This window comes from Rhea pennata, chromosome 24 (assembly GCF_028389875.1).
Source record: "Rhea pennata isolate bPtePen1 chromosome 24, bPtePen1.pri, whole genome shotgun sequence".
NCBI classification, from domain to species: domain Eukaryota; kingdom Metazoa; phylum Chordata; class Aves; order Rheiformes; family Rheidae; genus Rhea; species Rhea pennata.
The window spans coordinates 2,413,251-2,434,413 of NC_084686.1; the positions used below are offsets into that span (position 1 = coordinate 2,413,251).

The 21,163-nt window shown below is 44.0% G+C and overlaps 3 protein-coding genes across 3 annotated transcripts; 1 reads left to right on the top strand and 2 right to left on the bottom strand.

The window, feature by feature from the left end:
• The first annotated feature begins 841 nt into the window (after positions 1-841).
• Positions 842-6,394, top strand: IL18 (interleukin 18). Its single transcript, XM_062594400.1, is given in 7 exon segments — positions 842-1,009; positions 3,286-3,359; positions 4,336-4,344; positions 4,838-4,978; positions 5,868-6,013; positions 6,153-6,354; positions 6,357-6,394. Coding segments are annotated over 6 exon segments (603 nt in total). The 5' UTR covers positions 842-1,009; positions 3,286-3,292.
• A 2,723-nt stretch (positions 6,395-9,117) lies between these two features.
• On the bottom strand, positions 9,118-15,526 carry SDHD (succinate dehydrogenase complex subunit D). The gene is made up of 4 exons (XM_062594612.1): positions 15,442-15,526; positions 15,201-15,305; positions 13,084-13,228; positions 9,118-9,835 (listed from the first exon to the last, which is right to left on the bottom strand). The coding sequence occupies exons 1-4, from the start codon at positions 15,503-15,505 to the stop codon at positions 9,670-9,672; spliced, it is 480 nt and encodes a 159-aa protein (XP_062450596.1). The 5' UTR covers positions 15,506-15,526; the 3' UTR covers positions 9,118-9,669.
• A 626-nt stretch (positions 15,527-16,152) lies between these two features.
• Positions 16,153-21,118, bottom strand: NKAPD1 (NKAP domain containing 1). Its single transcript, XM_062594611.1, has 5 exons — positions 20,975-21,118; positions 19,841-19,941; positions 18,550-18,705; positions 17,977-18,030; positions 16,153-17,095 (listed from the first exon to the last, which is right to left on the bottom strand). Exons 1-5 carry the CDS (start codon positions 21,041-21,043, stop codon positions 16,576-16,578), a joined length of 900 nt encoding a protein of 299 aa, XP_062450595.1. The 5' UTR covers positions 21,044-21,118; the 3' UTR covers positions 16,153-16,575.
• Positions 21,119-21,163: the final 45 nt, after the last annotated feature.

A 21,163-nucleotide genomic window follows, 5' to 3' on the forward strand; every position in this document is an offset into this window, starting at 1 on the left:
CTAATGCCTTGTTACCGGCGATTGTAAACAGAAAATCAAGGCACGGAGACCTCAGCGAACAGCACTGACTTCTACAAATTTCACGGAATATTGATTACTGCCCCCGCAGCTAGCTTTCCTGGTTTTTAGGGCATTACGCGTCCTATCACGAGCCAGCGCTCCGCACTGCTGTTACAGCAGCTTGCACTGCACAGAGCACACCACGGCCACGCAAAGCAGAGCTTGCACTCTGCGAAGCGTCACGCTTGAGAACCGCAGCGCTTAGATATTAGTAGGGGAGATCGCAGTTGTATTTACTTGTGATTAATAACAGGGAAACAGGCTCTCAACAGATCGGGAGCCGGCACGGCTGCCGGCAGCATGCGTCTCCGCGGGGCGCCTACGTTCCTCCCATGAAGCGGCTTCCAAAGGAAGGAATGTAAAATGAGTCGGACGTTTCCCGCCACACACCGCTGGAACATTTTTTTTTTTTTTTTTTTTTTTTGGCGCCCTTGTGGTTAAAAAAAAAAAAAAAACTAGATACGCGCAGTACGCTTTCAATCCCACGCGGGCTTTCCCCGGAACATTTGCGGTGTTTACGGGCAGCTTGCAAACGTGCGGAGAAGGGGAAGTCTGCTTTTTTCCGCTGACCGCTAGTAGCTGCTTCAGAACGGCAAGCCGGGAGCGCACGGATCCGGGGGGCGGGCCGGGACGCGTGCCGCGGCGGGGCGCCGAGAGGCCGGCAGGCGCCGGCGGCGGGCTTCCCCGGCAGCCGCGGGCTTGCGCGCCCCGCCTCGCTCTCGTCGCCGCCGCGGAGGGGAAGTGCCGCGGAGTCGTTCACACGCGTCTTGGGAAAGAGCCCTGATTTCCGATGCAGCCCGTCCGGGCGGCCGCTTCTGTCGACGGGTGATGCAAGGCGGTGCCAGACCCACCTCCGCGCCGCGGACATCTCCCACTTGGCGGAGCTGCGGCGCGGCGGCGAGACGCGGGCGGCGGCGGCAGCGGCGGCGCAGCGCGGCCGAGGAGCGAGGTAGGACCGCGGCGGGCCGGGAGCGGCGCCCGCGGCGGGGATGCTCGTCCCGCGCGGGCCCGGCCGCGCCGCGCCGCGCTGCCGCCGGGCGCCGCGGCCCCGCAGCGCCGCAGCCCCTTGCCCGCGGCCGCTAGTACCCTCCGCGCTGCGCACCGCCTGGCCATCCGCGACTAGGCATCGGGCTAGGAGACGCGGAGCCGGCGGGTTTTACACTTAAAAAGTTAGGGCAGCGTACACGCCACGGAAAATTTCCAGATAATGATTAACAGCGAGGGAACTGCGGTCCCAGCCCGGGGGAGGGCACGTCGAGTCCTTGCGCCTTCCCCTGTGTCTCGGCCTTGCTAGCGTTCTCCGCGCCGAGAGCTCCTCTGCTGCAGAGGAAGCGGACGCTGTTCGCTGCAGCAGCCCGTTTCGGGGGCTTGGTAAGCGCGCCGGGAAACAACGGTGCGGCCTCTGCTACGGACCCGGCTGTCTCCTCCATGCTGAGCAGCCAGGGGCACCATATGAACCACGTAACAACCACATATTGAGACCATATAAAAATGAGGTGACAAAAATTTGCTCGTAAATAAATTTCTCAAAGTGCTTGGCTGGGGAGACAAAGAATGGAGTTGCTGTGACTCACCCACCCTAACCCCTAAGGTTGATGTGCGCTTATTTACTTGCTTATTTTTTTTTAACTTACCAAAAGCAAGTAAAGCAAACTTCAGTTGCTTATTTACATTGCTCAGTTATATTTTGTATAATATTTTTTTTTCCAAGTGGCAAAAAAGAGCCTCAAAATGCCAGTGCAAGAGCCAGTTCTTCCCTTTGCTTACCTTGGTTTAACACATTTATTTACATTATTCCTGCAGACAGTGCAAGGGAAAGAACTCTTTGGCAGTGGTTATTAGGTTTGAATGCAGCACTTTATATTCTAGAGTACTTACAGATCATGATTTTAATATTTTTACAATCACTGTACAGTCGTGAGAGATTTGATCTACACCTAATAATGTTATCTCTTTTAGAGGCCTTTGTCAGGAAATGCATAGTTACTTTATGTTGTTGCATCTGAATTGTAAATCAAGAGAAGAAACTGGTATAAAAGTGCAGAAACTTTCCTATTTAATTTGCGTGGGAATTCTTTTCCTTAGCACAAATACCCCAAATGACTTTAAAAATAAATTACTATTAATTATATTTAAGTAATCAAAGTCACCTAGAGAAGGACCTGTAAGACTCCTACATGTTAATTAGCTTTACAATTACAAATACTTGTCATCAGAGAGCAAAAAATGGTATGTCAGCTATTAATTCAGAAAGGCAAAATAATATGTTCTACACAGTTCTGCTGAGTTACAGTTCAGCCCAGGAGGATGGCAGCATTTTGGTAAATTTGCTATCCTGAGGGGAGGCATCCTTTTCTTCTTTACTTTGCTCTGCATCACTCCTGGAAGAATAGCTTTGAAATCGAGCTCAGCATTCAACCTGGATTGGAACAAGATTAAAAAAAGCAAATCACTGCTACAAATAAACTACAACCTCACTTTTCTACGAGCCTGTACAAGTCCGACTCAAGGTGCACGCAAAAGGCTGAGCAAGATGTTTAGTCACTTTAGGCCCTCTTCATAATCAGTGGAAGGATACAGGCCTTTGTAGGGAGGCAGCTGAAGCAGGACTAAGTTTGGGGTATTTTGGAAGTTCACTGTCTTTTTAAGAAGAAACCTGAAAAGAATAGTGAAAGGAGTCTGAAAAGACCAATACCTTTTATGGCTTAATGGCCAGTAAGAGGGTGCTTAAGCCATTTCAAGTCACTTCCCTACTGGAAAATCAGGAAAAACAAACGATCACCTGACAGTAGGATAATTTTTGCAGGTCGAAGGGAAGGGAGCTAATTTGATAAAATGCGTTTGTGGATCTACTTATTAGCATTCTTACAGAAACAGGAAATGATAATGAGTTATTATAATGGTCTGTACGGAACTATTATTTATTCAGCAAAAGTAGTACGGCAGACCACATTCTTTATTCTCCTATAACATCACATAAGTCAATAATTAAATAATAATAATTAATAAGCAAAATATAAGAATTTGAAGGATGCTGTATAAAGAATAACAAATGGTAACAAAAGCAGACTAAGAATCATTTACAAAAGCAGCCTCTCAATACGTAGTGAAACGCACCAGCCAATTATGGTACAGCTAGCAGAGAACAAGTTCGAGAAGTCTCTAGCCTTGCCGAGTAAGAAGCGTCGTTCTTATCTCTGAATCCTCTCCATGTGTTTTCAGCAGAGTGAAGATGAGTGATGAAGATATTCTTGTGTGTGCAGTACAACTTGGAAAAAACTTCTGCCTCTATTTTACAGGTAATTATTACCTCTTGCTCAAAGAGACATACACTGTCTGAACTCCTCTTAGAAGAGCTCAGTTGAGTCCTGTCTTTGGGTTGGCATCCATATTTTTGTGGCAACCTGTTTTTTTTCCCCATATTATCTGAGCAATCCTCAAAGCAATGACGCTCCCCACCCGCTTGGAAGAATGATAGTTCCTAACTTATGGAGCTAGGCTGTTCAATGCAACAGAGATCTGAGTTTGAGACAGCAGTCCCAGTGCATTATAGGTCAGTAGTGTCATACTACTGCTGAACACTTTAAGCTTTTGCTAACTTTATCTGTTTGAATAATTATTGAAAATAATTTCTTTATCATACTGATTTCAGATTGATTTTTCCTGTGAGTCTCAGTTTGGGGTACTGTGGGCACAGTACCTCACCCAGGGGACTCTTTATTACTTTATGCAGTATATTCAGGTGAAGGACACCTAGAGAGGGTAGAGATGGAATAGGTGTTTAACTTGTGATTTTACTGGATAAAATTATTTAGAAAATGGTCTCTTCTTTGGAGGCAGTTTGTAACAATTTTTTCTTGTCCTTTTGCTCAATTTGAACAAAGGTGCTGATGCAAGCAGCATTTCCTATGATGTTCATTTCTTGATTTTAGGCTTAACCTGAACTGAGCTGCTCACCCTTAACTAAACCTAAAACATTTTGCATGCCTCTTGGTTTAGTGGTAACTCGAGTTTTCAAATGACTGGTGGCTTCATCACATTGTCGAGTTTGCTATGCTCACAACTAAAACACACTCTGCAGTTAGAGCAGCCCAGCTGGTGAGTTAATGCTAACTGGGGAGTAAAACTGGAAGTGGGTAGGTGGATGAGGTGGATGGCTGGCTTCCAGTGTTGCAGAACAAAACTGGTTAGAAAGTGGTCTCTTCTGTGGGAGCAGAACTTAATTTTTTTTTCTCCTCTCTTTTTCTTCCCCCTCACTGCTTATTTGGAATGAAGATGATGATGGTAAGCTGAAAGTTTGTCATGATTTAATTTGAACTAAGCTGCTCAGGCTTACTAACCCACAAATCCTTTGTGTACCTTGGGCAGTAAGGTTTCAGACTGGTTGGCGGTTAGCATGAAAGTGTTACAGATCACTGTTTAATGCTGATGACACCTTGTTTCCCTCTAAGGTACAGGCTAGCAGATTCCCCCATACAAGGGCCTCATCATGCATGTATAATTGGGCTAGAGAGAGAAGTGCTGTGCTGTCATTAACACATTTAGTAGCCCCTCTTGCTTGTTTCACAAATTACTGTCCTGGGAAATCCTTGCATGTTGACTGGGTTGCTAAAAGCAGGGGAAGAATGATGTGGTCTGTGTTTTGTTTGGGACTGTCCTTCCAAGAAATTATTTTGCCTGATATCTTCAATGGCAAAATGAAGCCTGTAGTGATCTGCTAAGAGCAGGGGAGATAATAACCAAAACATTTGATCCTCTTCACTTAATATTTCTACAGAGCTGGAATGTGATGCCTTGTGTAAGGAAAAAACTCTCCAACAACGAGTCTTCCGAAACGTAAATAGCCAGCTGCTTGTGTTTCAACCAACTTTAAACGTGGCAGCTTTTGAAGACGTGACAGATCAGGAGATGAAGTCTGGTACACCATTTTTCAATCCCCTGCTATAACCATTACGATGTCTATTTCTTACAGATGTTCTTTTGTTCTTTGTAATGACAGAGTCCAAAGGGCATGACTGACAATAAGGAAGGACACAAAGCTTCAGCTGGAGCTTGCTCTTACCTGGCTGGTACCTCACTGGTCAAGAATAAAGCTAAGCTATAACAGCTGAAAGTTAACCCATTTGGTGCATTGATGTGACAGTACAAGTGCCTTTTGCAGCAGAAGCCAAAATCAGAAGTTCTTCTTAGAGTTCCTTGCACTTCAGACAAGCCCGAGGCCTTGAGGATGTCCCACGCAGGAAAGGGCCGCTAAGATTTCTGGTTAGCTGTGATCACAAACTAGGTTCTTAGTCTTTTCTGTGTTGCAGTTTTAAACAAACATAGACAATGCATTTAAAACTCGCTCTTTCTTCTAACAGTAGTAGTTAACATTGTACTTACAGTTTTGTTTTTGCTTTTTTTTGGCCCAAACAATTCATTCAGGACCATATATATAGAACACATTTATTTACAGAACACAGGTGTGATCTGATTTACAGATCACTGTTTACAAATCCAATTCTCACTTTGTGCATGCACACAGAAGGATCTGAACATCCATCCTTCATCCAGTGAACATCCACTTACCAATTGGTAAGTTCATGTGTCTTCCTACAAATTTAAACTCATAGTTATTGCATGTTGACAGAAGGTCAAACACCTACTATAAGCAGTCATAAAAATTACAGATCCTGGCTGTCCTGTCAAAAAGAGAGTCCTGGGAATACAGCAGTTGCCAGTGGGATGGTAAAATAAATAAACAGGGTTAAGTTGTTGCAGTGCTCTCTTTCTCAGCAGACTATTAAGGATAAATAATTTCTATTTAGGCAGTGGAATGCACTTCAACATTCACTGTTACAAAACTACTACGCCTTCAGCAGGGATGCCTGTTGCATTCAGCATCCAGATAAATGATAAGAATTATTACATGTGTTGTGAGAAAGAACATGAGAAAATAACGGTTCGATTTAGGGTAAGTATCGTGCCTCTGGTTTCCATACCTTCCGTATGTATAAGCAGCATGCAAAATTAAGAGTCCAAACATGTGAGAGCTGAAATCAAACTTCTGAAGTCTTATCCTGGCAATAACTCATTCCTTTTTTCTTCTTCAGGAAGGAGAAGTTCCCACAGAAATTCCTTGTGAAAGTAACTTTATCTTCTTCAAAAAGACATTTACACCTTGTAGCTCCAGAGCATTCAAGTTTGAATATTCACTAGAACAAGGAATGTTCTTGGCCTTTGAGAAAGAAGGAGGCTTAAGAAAATTAATTTTAAAGAAAATGTCAAAAGAAGATGAAGTGGATGAAACCACGAAGTTTGTAGCTTAAGTCAAAATGAAAATCATAACCGGTGACATACTTTGTCAGTCTTGCAATGTATTTTCTGGCTTTTAAAAAAATAATAAATCTTATTCTTTCTTTAGCCAAGCCAAGCTAGTTTTGATTTTTTTTAGCTTGCTACTACAAGTCAGTACAAAAAAATAACATCTTACAAAGGCAAACAAATTAAATTTCTTGGGGGAAAATAACCAGAAGAAGAACGATTTCTGGTCAGAAAGGAGGGGAAAATTATGCAGTGAAGAAACAAGAGTGTGCATGCCTATATAGTCCTAAATAGTTTCATCCCTAAAATCTTCAGGGTCTGCTAATCAAACAGCTGTTCATAGTAGGTTTCTCACATATGAATTAAACCTCTTAAGGGGACGGAGAAAAAGCATGCTCTTATTTAACTCCTTCCTTCCTCCCAGAAAGGAATTGTAGCTTACAAAACCCCAGAGAACTGAAGGACTCACATGACAAAAATCCTTAGAAAACCAGATTTCATAAGCAAGCCATAAACACTCTAGGATGGCTTCTTTGCATAAAGATGATTTCCCGAGTCCTTACCAATCAGTTACACAACTGACATTCTCACCTTCAGCTGAAGTGGAAATAACAGAATTTGTTGTACTGTGAACTTACACAAATCTTTAATTAGGAAACTGATAACATCTCTAAATAGGTAAAGTCCTAATAAAGCTATTTGTCTGTAGCCCACTAGCAACTTACATGCTTTAATGTAAGTTTTTAAAATTTAACATTTAATTGCAAATTAGTGACTAAATGAAGTACGCATTTCTCCTTAGCATGCTATTCAGAACCAAGGTAGCTCTGGCTGGCTTCTCTAAGGAGCCTATCTCATTTTATGGATGTAATGGTATGGCATATGTTGGGGTCAAGCAGTGAACCCTGTTTTATGTACGCAACTAAAAAAACACTGGACTTCACCAAGTACAAGATAATTGTAACATATTTTGAGTATTTAATCCTTGAGAAAATTGGTATGACATACTCTTTTCTACAAGTAATACAGGTTATCTACTGATCCAACTCCAGCTAGTGATAATCTGAACATGGGTTGCAGCTAGTCTTAGTCCTCAACTTGCTGTGCAGAACATTTAAAAAGAGGGCACAGTTGTCATACCCAATACAGGCAGGAAAAAAAAAAAGTAATTTCAGCAGCTTTATAAAAGCATGTAAGTTAGCGACAAGAAACTGCTGTGATAACCCTGAGGATCTCAACTTCCAATTTGCTGTCCGTAGGTTTTCACTTACCCTAGCTACTAGAGACTATTAGAAACCGGTTACCTAGGATCAGGTACAGCTACCACTCAAGCCATAGTGCACTAAGAATAGTTCACTAGAGGGGCTTAAACTCCAGAATGGATTTAAGATACCCAGACACCCGGTAGGGCTCAGTCCCAGTTGTAGAGGCGTGATGAATGATAAACAGACCAAATGGTTAACACCCACCACAATAATTCATAGAAACAGTAATTATAATCAAGAGCAAATGATCCGGTTTCAAGAGGACTGAGGAACACGTTTCATTCACAGAGAAAGCTCTGGTTATTACCTTTTCATTTTTGCACCAAAAACACAAAGAACGGGTCTCAGACTTGCTAGTCCCTAACGTAGCACATCTGGACTACTACATTCTCAGAGCTCTCATGTAACTTGCTCTTTACACAACGTATCTTAGACACATACCACATACAGTATTAAGAAAATTGCATCTCACATTCAGTCTCAAAACACGAAATGCCAAACACTTTCTATGATACTTACTCAAACTCTGTAGAGGTATCTACAAATGAGTCATACACATGCATCCTCCTTGCCGTACTGAAATAATGACTGTTACATCATATCTAAATCAGACCACATCAGACAGAAGCAATCACCTCAATTCTTCTATCAAGTCTAGCAAAGCAAAAGTGGCCAGTTATACAGTATTTCTCATGGTTACATATTTTTTTTTAATCAAATGCAAACTTTTTTTTTAATAAAAACAAAGATTTTTTAAATCATATTGGGAAATTAATCTGCTAGAATTCAGACAGCAGTTTATTCTTTCTGTCTATTGCATACTCAAACTGATGGAAACACACAATTCTCTTCCTCTTCTATTAATAGTATCACAGAAGTACCACTAAAATTTGGAAACAGTTAACCAATCCTTATTACCGTGCAAGTCAGAAAAGATAAGTGAAGTTAAAAAAAAAAATCAATTTTCCCCCTGTAAAATGCTATGAAACCTAAAGAAGTGAGAAAGAATGCTGTCTCATTTTCAAGTCAAGCTATGACAGAAAGGCTACCTTTGCTGTCTTTGAAGTCACACAGAAGAAAAGAGTAGCTGTGTTTATTTAGAAAACAAACAACTTTATCAGGGCAAGAGTAAAATGTTAAAGTTAGATGAAACTGTTAATTAACACATTTGTGTGGATGAACATACAGATTTCAGGGAAGCTATGAAAGCCATAGGCTATTTATGGCTGCTAAATTTAATCTGAAAAATTCCTCTTCTTCTAAGTCAGTATTTGTCTTCTTAAGGACAATCCACATTCATAAAAAGTATTTTTGTTTAACACAACATCTCCAGAAAGTAATATAGAGCTGTAACAGTATGAATTAGTCCCTGAGCTTTATTTTAGGAAAAAAAAAAAAAACCCAAAACACTTATCTGCAGTGAAAACATTTGAACTAACCCAAAAGTAGGAAAAAAAATGTCTCAGAATCACACACACACACACATACATTTTCTGTAAATTCTTTATTGGATGGATTAAGAAAAAAGATATTCCCTTTTCTACATTAACTCTCAGGGCCTGAAGAGTTACAGAGAGTGCCTTACATACAGTTCAGTTGTTGTGATGCTGGAACCATAGTTTAACTTTTCTCAGGTCAAATTTGTTTACAAAATAGGAAACCAAATAGCAGCTATTTTAGAAAAAGGAAAAGATGAGAAAAATTCAAGATGATGCTAAAAGGCAAGTTATCTTCAGCTGTATAAGTCTGTTAATGATTTAAATAACTCATTCCAATTTATAATGCATCTTAAAACCAACTTGCTCTTGCCTAAACAGAATTCACTTTAAATCTACTTCTCTTCCAGCATTTTTACTGTTTCAATAAACCAAGAAATGATCGATATTGATTTCTAAAATACTAGCTCTTTGCTTGCTGCTGTGGTATGTACATACTACGGACCCTCTGTTACTCATTTCTCCTGCATTAAACATCTCGGTAAAAACACGATGAAGCAGAGGCAGCAGTGAACAATCATGTTCGTCAGGGACTCGGATGCATCTTAGAGACTCCACAGCATGGCCACAGCCTTGCAGATACCGACATCATGATAGTTAAAGTAGCAGAGCCCAGCGAAGGTAACGGCTGAGAGCACATACAGACCTGTATTGGCCAGTTTAATGGCTCTCTCTCCATGGACGTAGTCAGTTATAACCTGTCCAAGACCCCTACAGAATGAGAGAGAGAGAGACAGAAACAAGCTGAGAACAGAGAAGAACGTTCCTCACTAAAATGCACCCAACTTATAAGAGCATTCTACTGTAACTGATACCAATACTCTTCTCCGTGCTACTGGTGTAAGTTAGTTCAATCACATCATTTCTTTCATCCCCATCACCCTTCTGTACAGAAAACAGGAGCTTCCACTAAGGAAGCAGACAAACATATTTCAAAAAAAGTCACTCTGGAATTCATTCTACTTCAATTAAAAAATATATATATATGTTAGCTCAGAGTTTTCTTAATGGTATTTAGGAAACAAAGTCTTGAGCACAGCTTTTTTCAAACAGTATAATTTGTCTCTAAGAAATAGTGGGCAGCTAGCCTGACTTCCCAGGTCAGAAGAAATCAAAGGGAACATGCTTTTTGGTTGAACAGCAAGGTGTGCCACTTGGACCAGCCTTTAAACAAAAAGGCACCAGCAATTCCAGGATGCATGTTTAAATTAGAAAATAGCACAACAAAAACAACAAATTAGCATACTCAGGGGTTTTCCTACATCTGTCACACTGGAAGTCCACTCTTTGTGCCACATTTAATCTATCCTGCAATAGGAAGACAAGGGACGTGACTAAAGTGATGTGGTAGTTCTATTCCCTGAAAACACAGTGATATCTGCCTTCTGCAGTGACAGATGTCACCCTGCAAGAGAGAAGTGTATTAATGCAATGGTTTGCTTCCTAGAATTTTGCCTTTGTCTACTCTGGAACTGAAGGATCTGTCTAATTAGGGGACAAGCTCGTGACCTAGCAGCATCCAAGTGCTGCAGCAGATGCCACTGGAAGTGAACACCAAGCTGGAAGTGAACACCAAGCTCATCTTTGCTCAGATGGGACTGATACCTTTAAGACACCAAAAGCAAGAAAAGGGGGATAAGAAACCACTAGACACAGAGAAGAGAGGCAGAAAGTGGATGTAATCTGAAAGGCAGCTACTCTCAAACTGTCAGAGCTATCAACTCAGGCTGGACAGTGGAGTGTGAGGAGTGCAAGCAGCCCCCACCCGCACCCTGCGTGGTCCTAGGCACAGACACATCAGGCAACTTGGGATTCACAGGCTGCCCTTTGACTGCAGCGTTGGTAAAGCATTTTCAAAAGGTGTTTGCTTCGCATGGCAGAATAAAACTGCCTCAGGGAAAAAGATAAGTGGCCCCAACAAAGAATTTGGAATTAGTGGGGAAAAGCTAGCGTGTGACAGATGTCCAAGGCAGCTTACAGCACAGCCGCTTCACTGGGCAGAGAAGTCTCTATTATGTGCCAGTGAAAAAGACACGAGATCAACACAGCCTCAGGTTTCCAGAGAAAGCTAGGTGACTGTCAGTCCAAAGACTAAGCTGCCATTAGACCAGCTGAAGCAGTGTTTCCAATATATTTTTAGACAACTGTTCCTGAAGAAATATATATATATATACACATATATATACACACACACATATATATAGCAAAACGGGCCGCATAGGGTCAGATCCCAAGATTTCATCATAGTCTTCAGTGTCAAGTCAGAACAATGAAGAACACAAAATATATTATATGAAGATGCTGCAGCTTCTTATTGGCTGTTAGCATGAATATTCTGATCAAGTGATCTGTTCTGTCAAGCTAAAGATCTTTTTTTCGTCTTATTCCACCACTGAGTATACGTGACAGCACCAGAAAAGAATTTTCCTGTGTAGTAACACTTCAGATTTTTAAGCCTATGCTTTGCAAATCAAGAATTTAATACCGGAGAAAATTTCCAGCTTAAGAAGAAAACAACAAAAAAACCCACACAAATGGGGGACGTACTCTGATAAGAGCTACCAGAAGTGTCATACAGAAGAAGCAACACATTTTTCACATGGGGGAAATCCCCACACTGTTTACAGAAAAAGGATTTCTTGCATGAACAATCCAGACATGTGTCAGAAACATCCACTGCAGAACCAAATTTGCATGCATCACCAAAAAATGTCCTCCAGGCAACTCATTTCAACACATGAAGGTGCAGCAACCTTTTCCATTGCCTGGAACTTCCCCATATGTTCATATTTAGTATGACACTGAAATGCACATACCAGGTAAGTGGAGAAGTGCTTCAAAGGCATTAGTTTTATTTATTTTATATATGAAAGAGTTCTGGCAGGATTTTCAAGGATAGCTACATTTCAGATGAACTCCATACTACATTTGAGGGCTTTGGGAAGAAGCTCCCAGGCACAATGAGCCAAGTGCAAGAATGCCTGGTACAATTTGGAAAGAGCAAAATTCAGATTCAAGATAACCAAATTAAATGTACTTTGACAGGCAAGGTTATCTGCTTTATCCCTGCCACAAGGAACTATGAACCAAGACCATTTCAAAAATGCAAACACTAACAGTTAGGCGAATCATGTAGCTGGGCACACTCCCAACTGACTCAAAGGAAAGAAACACTGATCTCGTCTATGTATGTGAAAAATCACAGCAGAACTACACTTAATAGGAAGAATATCAGCAAGCATCTGTTTCCTAGGAATCAGAAGAAATGAATGATCAAGGTCTCAGTTTCTTTAGTACAATCTTTGTTATGATCTCTTCATTATGCAGAATCTCATCCCCATTAAGGAAGCAAAAAAGGAGCCCAGAGAAACTTGTAAGAACAACTTGTATACATTCCTGTCTTGTTTCTGCTCTCCTCTGTTCACAAAATACTGATTCTTCTCCAAGATACAAATATTGCAAATCTCTACACTGATGCAGCTTTAAGGATATGCTCAGATACTATGTGGTAAAACATAATGTGGGAGAAAAAAACAAAGCAAAACAAAAAGAAACCCCCCACCAAGAACAGTCACTAGCAAGGAAGGCCTTCTAAGGTAAGATATTGCGTTACTGGTGAAGCACAAGATATTGACTAGAGAAGAACAGTACAGAATGATAAGTTCTGTAGATACTACAGATACTTTAACTGTAGTATCTATTCTGCCTGCTGCTGAGAGAACAGTGTGACAGAGAAAGACTCAAAGTACAGCTGGCTTTGTCGAAGATGATGGCAGTCACCAGAACCTGAAGAGTAAGGATTTGGTGTGTGTCGCTTTCTAGGAGTTTCACAGTAATGAGGAAATAAGTCAATAGACTTACTGCCCTATATGGAGTTAAACCGAGACTTTCACCTAAGGCCTGGACCCATCGTGACTATGAGACTTTATTTTTGATTTTGAAGGACCTACTGTGCTTACCAGTGACCATGGAGAGTGAGGGCTGCAGCCAGTGAATAGTCCACAGCTGGTCCAGGATACAGATAGGCTGCAGGAAGGAGGCCCAGCAAGAGGACACTGACAGCTCGCTCACTTGTCCAGTGCAGGGATGCAGCCTTGGAACTGCCTGCAAGGAGAAGTATGTTTCAGTGCAAAGTTTCTGTTCCGAGTGCTGCAGTCTTAACAACAGATACCTCTTCCTGATCAACACAATAGTTTTCTCAATTCTGACTACCAAGCTTTTATCTGAGCAAAATCAAGATCCCTGAATTACTGCTGTAGAATATGTATCTATTTTACAGCATCTTACAGGTTCATTTTAAGTATTCCTCTCTTTACTGCTGTTAAGGAAAAGAAGCTCCTTTCACTGGAGAAGACTAGAAGTCTCAACAGGTGAAGTCAGAACAAACAGCAGTCCTAAGTTCACCGCGTATGGTTCAAGAACAAGGTCAAGGTCAACCATCGCAGGAAACAAAACCCTCTGAAACCAAAGCCTTTTTATCTGGTGTGTTTCCTGAGTGTTACATGACATTTAATACCCCTGCCTGTCTCAAAAGGGCTTCAAAATCTGGACAGACGCAGCTACAGATGCCAGTGAATAGCGCATCTACAACAGCTTGGTACACAGTTCCACCCAGGAATCAATATTGTTATTTTTAACTGTAAAAAGTGAATTAAACTTCTAGGACCATCACAGTGATGAATGGCCTAGGAGCAGCGTAAAGGCCAAAGGATTTCAATTCCTCACAGATATTCAGCTGTGTGCAATACGGTCTACGTAACACACGGCTCTAGATGTAGAACAACCAGTTAGCAAGCTCTGTAATCAACCTTTACTTAAGTTTGCAGGTATTATTAGGGAAAACAGAAAATCTCAGAAGGTTCTGAAAGGAACCGAAGACTCAGTATTATAAGCAGAACTTTGAACCTGCATATCAGCAGCCTAAGCAAAAAACACCCGCACAGAGCTGACTCTGTAATTACTTTCAGAACACAATACTCGCAAGGCCCTTGCCTGACACACAGATGATACCCAGCTATCTGAAAGTAAAGGCTAAACAAATTTTTGAATTTGGAACGTACCCTAAAGCTTTTCTTCTTTGCAAGAAAAAAAACAGATTTCAAAAAGTGACAGTATAGGAAAAGCAAAGGATCTGCAGTGAAACCTGAGAGGGAGCAACGCTATGGACTATCAAGATGTTCCCAGGAGACTCCAGGGCCCGCAGCACTACACAGCGCACATCTGAGATCTGCTGTTCGTTGAACCTTTGCTTTGAGAACTGGATTCTCTTTAGCTTTGAGACTCTGCAACATCATATTGTACAGCCGAAGGAAAGTTTTGTTAATGTAGCTTAGGAAGTTCTCACTGAATTTTAGTATCAAGGCCAGAAAGAAAAGGACGGAAATGGCTTAGCCATGGTTAAGTAGCTCGTTTTAAAAACATTTCTTTGTATTTTCTACCTCTAAGACTACAAAACCACCTATGAAACATTGACCTTTGGTCAGAAAGTTTTCCTATTTAACTGCACAACCAACGACGAGACCGGAAGCACGGCTTGGCGTGGTTATCTTTCACCATCTCCACGTATTCTTACCATCTCGACAGAGGAAGAAACAACTTAAAACATAGGCTCTGCCTGCAGATCAGACTTCACAGATTAACCTGGGTAAATCGGAAGTAAATCAGTCAAGAAAGAAGCCACAACTGCTGAACTTTCGTGTTATTGCTGCTGCTAGGCCTGAACAAGTACAGACCTGTTCATGTGTGCCTATGTGTGTGTGTGGGGGGGGTGTTAAAAATCTTTTATTCTATGGTTTCTCAGCTGAAAAAAACTACCACTTTTGCTCACAAGCAGGGAAGGTTTATTTCCACAGCGTTTTCGGTCAGCATCTACAGTTCAGAGACTGTCCGCAGCCGGCGGGGGACGCTGCAGATCGGAGGCCCTTCACCCGCTCCTTAGCCGAGAGTGAAGCGCAGAGCAACGGAACCAGCGCGGCGCCGCCGGCCGCACCAAAGGCCACGCAGGGAGCCGCGGGGGCTCCGCTCTGCCCCCCCCCCCCGATCCCTCCCCCCGGCCTCCGCGGGGCGCGGGACGTACCGTGGCCGGGCTGCGGGGGGCCGTGGCTCTGCCGGGCCGGAGCGGGGCGCTGGGCGACGGCCAGCAGGGCGGGCGGGCGGAGCGGCGTCCTGCCGAGCAGGAGAGCTGCGGAGAGACGGGGCGTCAGGGCCGGGGCGGCCCGCGGCGGGGGGGGGGGGGGGGCGGCCCGCCGTGGGGGGGGAGAGGCCCGCCGGGGTTGGGGGGCAGCCCGCGGGGTGTGGAGGGGGCCCGACGCACTCACCCGTGGCGGCGGCGGCGGTGCGGGGCCGCGCCAGCCCCGCCCGCAGCAGCGCCAGCGCCGCCATCGTCTGCCACCAGCCCAAGGGCAGCGCGCCGGAAGCGGAAGCCGCCGCCGCCGCCCTTCCGCTTCCGGCGGCGCCGGTAGGAGGCGGGCGGGGGCGCTGCGGCCCGGCCCGGCCCGGCCCGGCCGCCCGCGGCCTCGGCCCTGACACCGGCCCGTGCCCCGGGCTCCAGCGCGGGACGCAGACGGACGCATCAGCCATCGCCGCGGTTACCCATCGCGCCCCCCAAAGGAAGGTTTGGCCGCTCGGCGGCGGGGCGAGCTGCCCCCCGGGCGTTTCCCCACTGATACACGGCGCAGACCAGAGACAACGCACAGCCCGCAGAGGCTCCTCTGCCAGCACAAACGGGTGCTGCGTTCCCCAGCGGGGGAAGAAGGGAAGCCAGACAGCGGCCACTCAGCGCCAGAGATTTGGAAAGAGGTCTAAATCACACCCCCCCCACACACACACACACTGCTCTGCTCTCCCTTCATTACAGAAAGGGTGTCTGCACCTTCAGCTACAATGAGAGCATTCTCCTCTGCTCCCTCCTGCCTCCAGCTAACTCCCGTGCAGCACACAGGTCTGCTTCTGCTGGAGGGAGGGAAGACAAAGTTACCACGTGGTTAAACGCAACAGCATTTCTTTTTTTAACAGCTTAGCTGACAGACTTTCATCTCTCCGCTCTTTTATTGCATGTGTTGGTCATTACTTGTGTAATGAAAAAAAAAACTGTTAAAACTTAATTAAAAAAATAAAAATGGTGCAAACATGCCTGTTTTCCCCTGTAGACAGCCTTTGGCATTCCTGTGCATCAAAGGTCAACCTGGCAACATAAAGAGAATCTGGAGAAGGCAGGACCAACCTGCAAGATGGGCACCTGCTCCCCAGCTTTTCCGAGGTCGAGTCAGTGAAAAGCAAGGGAGCGCCTCCGGCAGGCGGCCAGAGCTCAGTTTCTCCGCTGCGGGCTGGCAGGATGTATAAACCACAGTGCTGAACACATGTTGTACCGTGTGGCAGTGCTGAAAGAAAAACACCTGCCTCTGTCCTCTACCTTATTGTCCGAGCTGCAGCCTAAACTCGGTATTTCCTCATCAGTCCTCATCTGAGCTATCCTCTGATTTCTCATCAGCTGCCACTTTCCAGTTCTTCCTCTTGCTCCTCTTCTCTGGTACTTCATTGCTCCTCTCCGACACAGAATTGTGCCTTTTCTTTCTCTTTTTTGGGGGGCATTTCTCTTTTTTCTCCTCAGATTCACTGTCCTCAGAGCTGCTGGTGGTTGAGCTGCTTGCATGGGAAAAGTCACTTTCCTGCCCAGAAGAAGAGGCAGGTTTCCTGGCAGGCACTTTTCTGGTCTTTTTCTTGCGCTTGTGTTTCCCCTTCCGGGTGCCTGAAGTCTCTTCCGAGCACTCGCTCTCCTGGGAAGAGTCTGATGATGTTCTCACCTGCTCCTTTTTCTTTTTCTTTCTTTTTTTGTGTGACCGTTTTTTTTGTTTCTTCTTGTGTGATTTCTTTGTTTTTTTCCGTTTGTGAGACTCACGGGCAGGTTGCTTTCCCAGATGAGTTTTCTTCTTCCCATTGATGGCATTTTGTTCATCTCCTTCTTGCTGGTCACTGTAAAAAGAGCAAGAATGACCAGAAGGAAGTAGACAGGCAGGCCTTTCCTACAACAGTAACAGCTGAGCCTTTTCTATCTCAAAGTTTTAAGCAAGCCTATTCTTTAGACTTGTGCAGGGAAATAAATGCTATGACAGATAAGGTAGCTTTCTTTATTTCAAATGCTTTTTTAATGGTTTAGGCCCACATCTTTCTAATAGTAATTTTTATGATATTTTAGCCAGAAGCAAGGAGTACATGCATTCAAAACAACCATGTATGAAAAAGTCATTCATAGCAGGTTATTTCAAACCTGTGAATTTGAAATTCCAGATGAATAGCGTACTGAACGATTCTGCTAGATATAGTTTAAGAACAATTAATGTTGTCTAAACTTTTATTTTACAATCAAGTCTCCATTTTGAAGGGAGGGTTCATATTCTTCAAATAAGGAGCAACACAGATAATCCAGGTACACTGTAACACAAAGGGAAATCTAGAGCTGATATTTGAGGGGCTATATACTGAGCTGATTTGGATCCAGTCTATTACTCAGACAGATTTCTCATATTCATAATATTTTATTAACTTAAACTACAGCTGAAGGTCTGATAAATATAAGATCCCCTTTCTGAGACTCAAACAAGGGACAACACGATACAGAGAAGGGAGCGTCCCAGAAGATGACAACTTAAGGCCTAACTCAATGTTTTCTGCCTTAGAAGGTAATGCCAGCATCCTTATGAAATTATTAATTTGTTCCAAATTTAAAAAAAAATCCACATTAATGGACTAGAAGTTTTCAGAAGGATCTCTAACTGAACTGAAAGTCATAAAATTCCCTGCACAACCTGAAAGAAATAAGATTCTGAATACCTTAGTGAGCCTGTTTGTCTTACCTGTCCGTATCGAATTCTTCGGGGTACAACTCTTTATAGCCACTATGACCCCATCTGTAAGAAAGCAGAAACATCTGTTAGAAATAGACAAGGCTTTTAAAAAAATAAAAATAAATAAATAAAGCTCTGAAAAGACAGAACCACAAAATGAGCACAAGTTTAGACAGCAAAGAAGAAAGGATATCAGAACCTTCTCATCATAAAAGGAAGGAAAAGCAACCAATTTGGATGATACTGTTTTAACACACAGGATGCTTTCAGTCTCCTTATTATTTCAGATTAGAGAAATGGCACAACTCACATTTCTTTGAAATACCTGAGTGCACTAATCTGCATTTCTCAAGACTTTTTCTCAATTCGTTGGGCAAAGTAACAAACACAAAGCTTAATGTGACTTAAGAACTTGATGGATGAACTCAAATCTAGGCATTCTGTGATGCTGCACAAGTTTGTGCATCTTACTTTTTAAGCCTCAGAATGAGATCAACCACTATTTTATAGCAGTACAAATTGGAAAGAGAGATGTACCAACTTTCAGGGACAGGACTTCAGAGCATTATTTCCCCCACAGACCTGTCCGGCATGTTAGCTTCACATTCATAGAGCTTTTTATTCCACGACCGGGCCCTAAGGAGATCATCTTCGATGGGGTCAAGAAAATGCGAGTTCTTGGCCTTCCAGTCGGCCCTGTGGCTCTCCTCATCAAAACCGTCACTGCGCATCCGACTGCTGCAGAGAGAGAACAGTTGTCCTTCAGCGGTCAGTTCTGATGGAGAAATTTTCTGAGCAAGGGGTTAGTCCAGCGAGGGGAGCAAAAATCCAGCAAGTCTTGGATGTCCATCTATGCAAGAAGACTGAATATCATTTCAACAGACAGTCATCATTAAGAGCTCTTACAAAGCCAATTCAGTAGCTAACACTCTTTTTCACATTTACTGCTGCTTTCCATGCACAGTGTAATTATTTGCAAACAGCAGTGCTCACAGTACTTTAAAGAGCTTCCTCTTTACCCTGCCTGCCACCAAAAACACAGTTTCTCTTCCTCCAGAATACTCTGCAGGAGCAGATTAACAAAATGCAGTGAGACATAAACTGTGGAAAACAGCAGATGGGGAACTCAGGAAGTAGAAGTGACCTACTAGAACTGGAACCTGATCAGGTATCAGGACTAAGATTCTCGATCCAACAAAAAGCATCAACAATGTTCAGTGCTCTCACATGTCTATGGCTGAATTTCTGTTTCTCACTCGAAATGCTACATTTCCTGAGCCAAGCAACATCAGTGGACTCAGCGCAAGTGTGAAACATGCTCTCTCCTGAGAAATTAAAACCACTTCCTGCAACATACACGCTTCTGAAAAGTCTTCACACCAGTAAAAATCCAACCTAACAAAACAAAAAACAAAAACACCCCCCCCCCTCTACACCAGAATGGTGTAAGAGATACTCCTCAAGTGGCAGTCAATACCAGGGGTATTGCAAAACCCCATACTAGAACAATTTTGTTCACTGTTAAACCTACATCTCCTTTGAAGTGCCAGTACATTTAGACTCTCCTTACAACATCCTGACATGCTACTTAAGCACTTCCTACCCCAACCGCTTCACAGAGCCAGGCCTACTTAACCTTGTATTTTAAAGATTGTACATCTAGATGAACAAATAAAAAGTCAGACTTAAGTAGGCGTTCTGATCTCTTTTGGGGGATTCATTAAAGAGGAAGCATGGATCTCTACCACCACTGTAGTCTCCTTACATTATATGGTCATCACGTAATGATCTTAAAATATTTTAAAAGTATTATTTAGTATTATAATTACTGCTAAGTCAAGGCAGTTATTTCCTCCACACAACTAAAACCCACCTGGAGGTGTCAGACAGCATTCTGCTTTGCTTCCTCCAGTAAGTCTCTTCTGTCTGCTTCTCCCACTCCCGTATTTTCCACATTTCTGACTCTTCCTGAATCTGTAAATGATAATAGTGAAACAAGCTTAGCCTTTCCACACCAGGGAAACTTTACAGAAAGGTAGCATGTAATATCAGCTCCTATATCATCACTCCTGCTTCCAAAATTAACACCAAACTTTCCTAAAAGAGATGAGTATTTCTAGTTAGAACTAAGATTAAAAAAAAAGGGAAAAATCTCTTCACGGCGACACACTAGCAGAACAACTACGTATAACACCATGATAAATAATGGGTTTGATCCTGCAACTGGACCTTTGATTGCCTGGGTTTGCTATCTCACCCACGCTGGCTACCATGCACTGTCACTCATCGTCATTCCAAGCCTACGTGCAGCCACAGAACTCAGTATACAATCATCACCTGGAAGGCCGAGGCCAAGGCAAGAACTTACATGAGAAACTGAAAAAAACCTCACATCATGCAAATACTGAGGGTGCGGTAGGCATTCATGTTCATGTACACTGACTGCAAATGAATCATTTTGTTAATGTGTGAGATTAATGAGATGGACCTGCTTAATTACAACAAAGGTTAATTACAAAGCTTGCTGTAGATGATGCAGCTCCTGTATCATTCACTACAATACTGTATACATACCGTAACACAAAGTTCAAGAACTTTGAAGCATTTACAGTATGTAAAAACTGCAACAAGAAAAGAAAACCTCTCGCTTCTGGGGATTAGGGTTTTGTTGTTGTTTTTAAGAAGCAAAGGACAGTTTCCATGCAATAAAGTCCCAGGAGCGCTGCCCGCAGGCCGGCGCGCAGCGGCAGGCCGCCCCCCGCCACGGCGCCAGCGCAGGAAGCGCAGCGGCTGCAGGGCAGGGGCAGCGCGGCGGCCTCGCCACCGCCTCAGCACCCTCCCCCTTCTCGCCGGGAGACGCGTCTGCTCCCGCTCCCCCCTGCCCGGCTCCCCGGCTCGCGAGGTGCAGGAGGCCGGGCCGGCCCGAGCGGAGAGCCCGGGCGCGGCCCTGCGCTCTCCCGGGACAGCGGCCCTGCGCTGCGCCGCGCCGGGCCGCGCCGGGCCGTACCTTGTTGTGCGCGCCCGTGTGGCGGATCACGTTCCGCAGCAGCACCTTCCCCACCGGCACCCGCGACATCCTCCCGCCGGGGCTGCCAGGAGGCGAGGCCCGGCGCGGCCCGGCCCGGCGCGGCACCGAGCCGCCCGCCACGAAGCCCCGCGCCGCCGCCGCCCGCCCGCGCCGCCGCGGAAGCCTCCC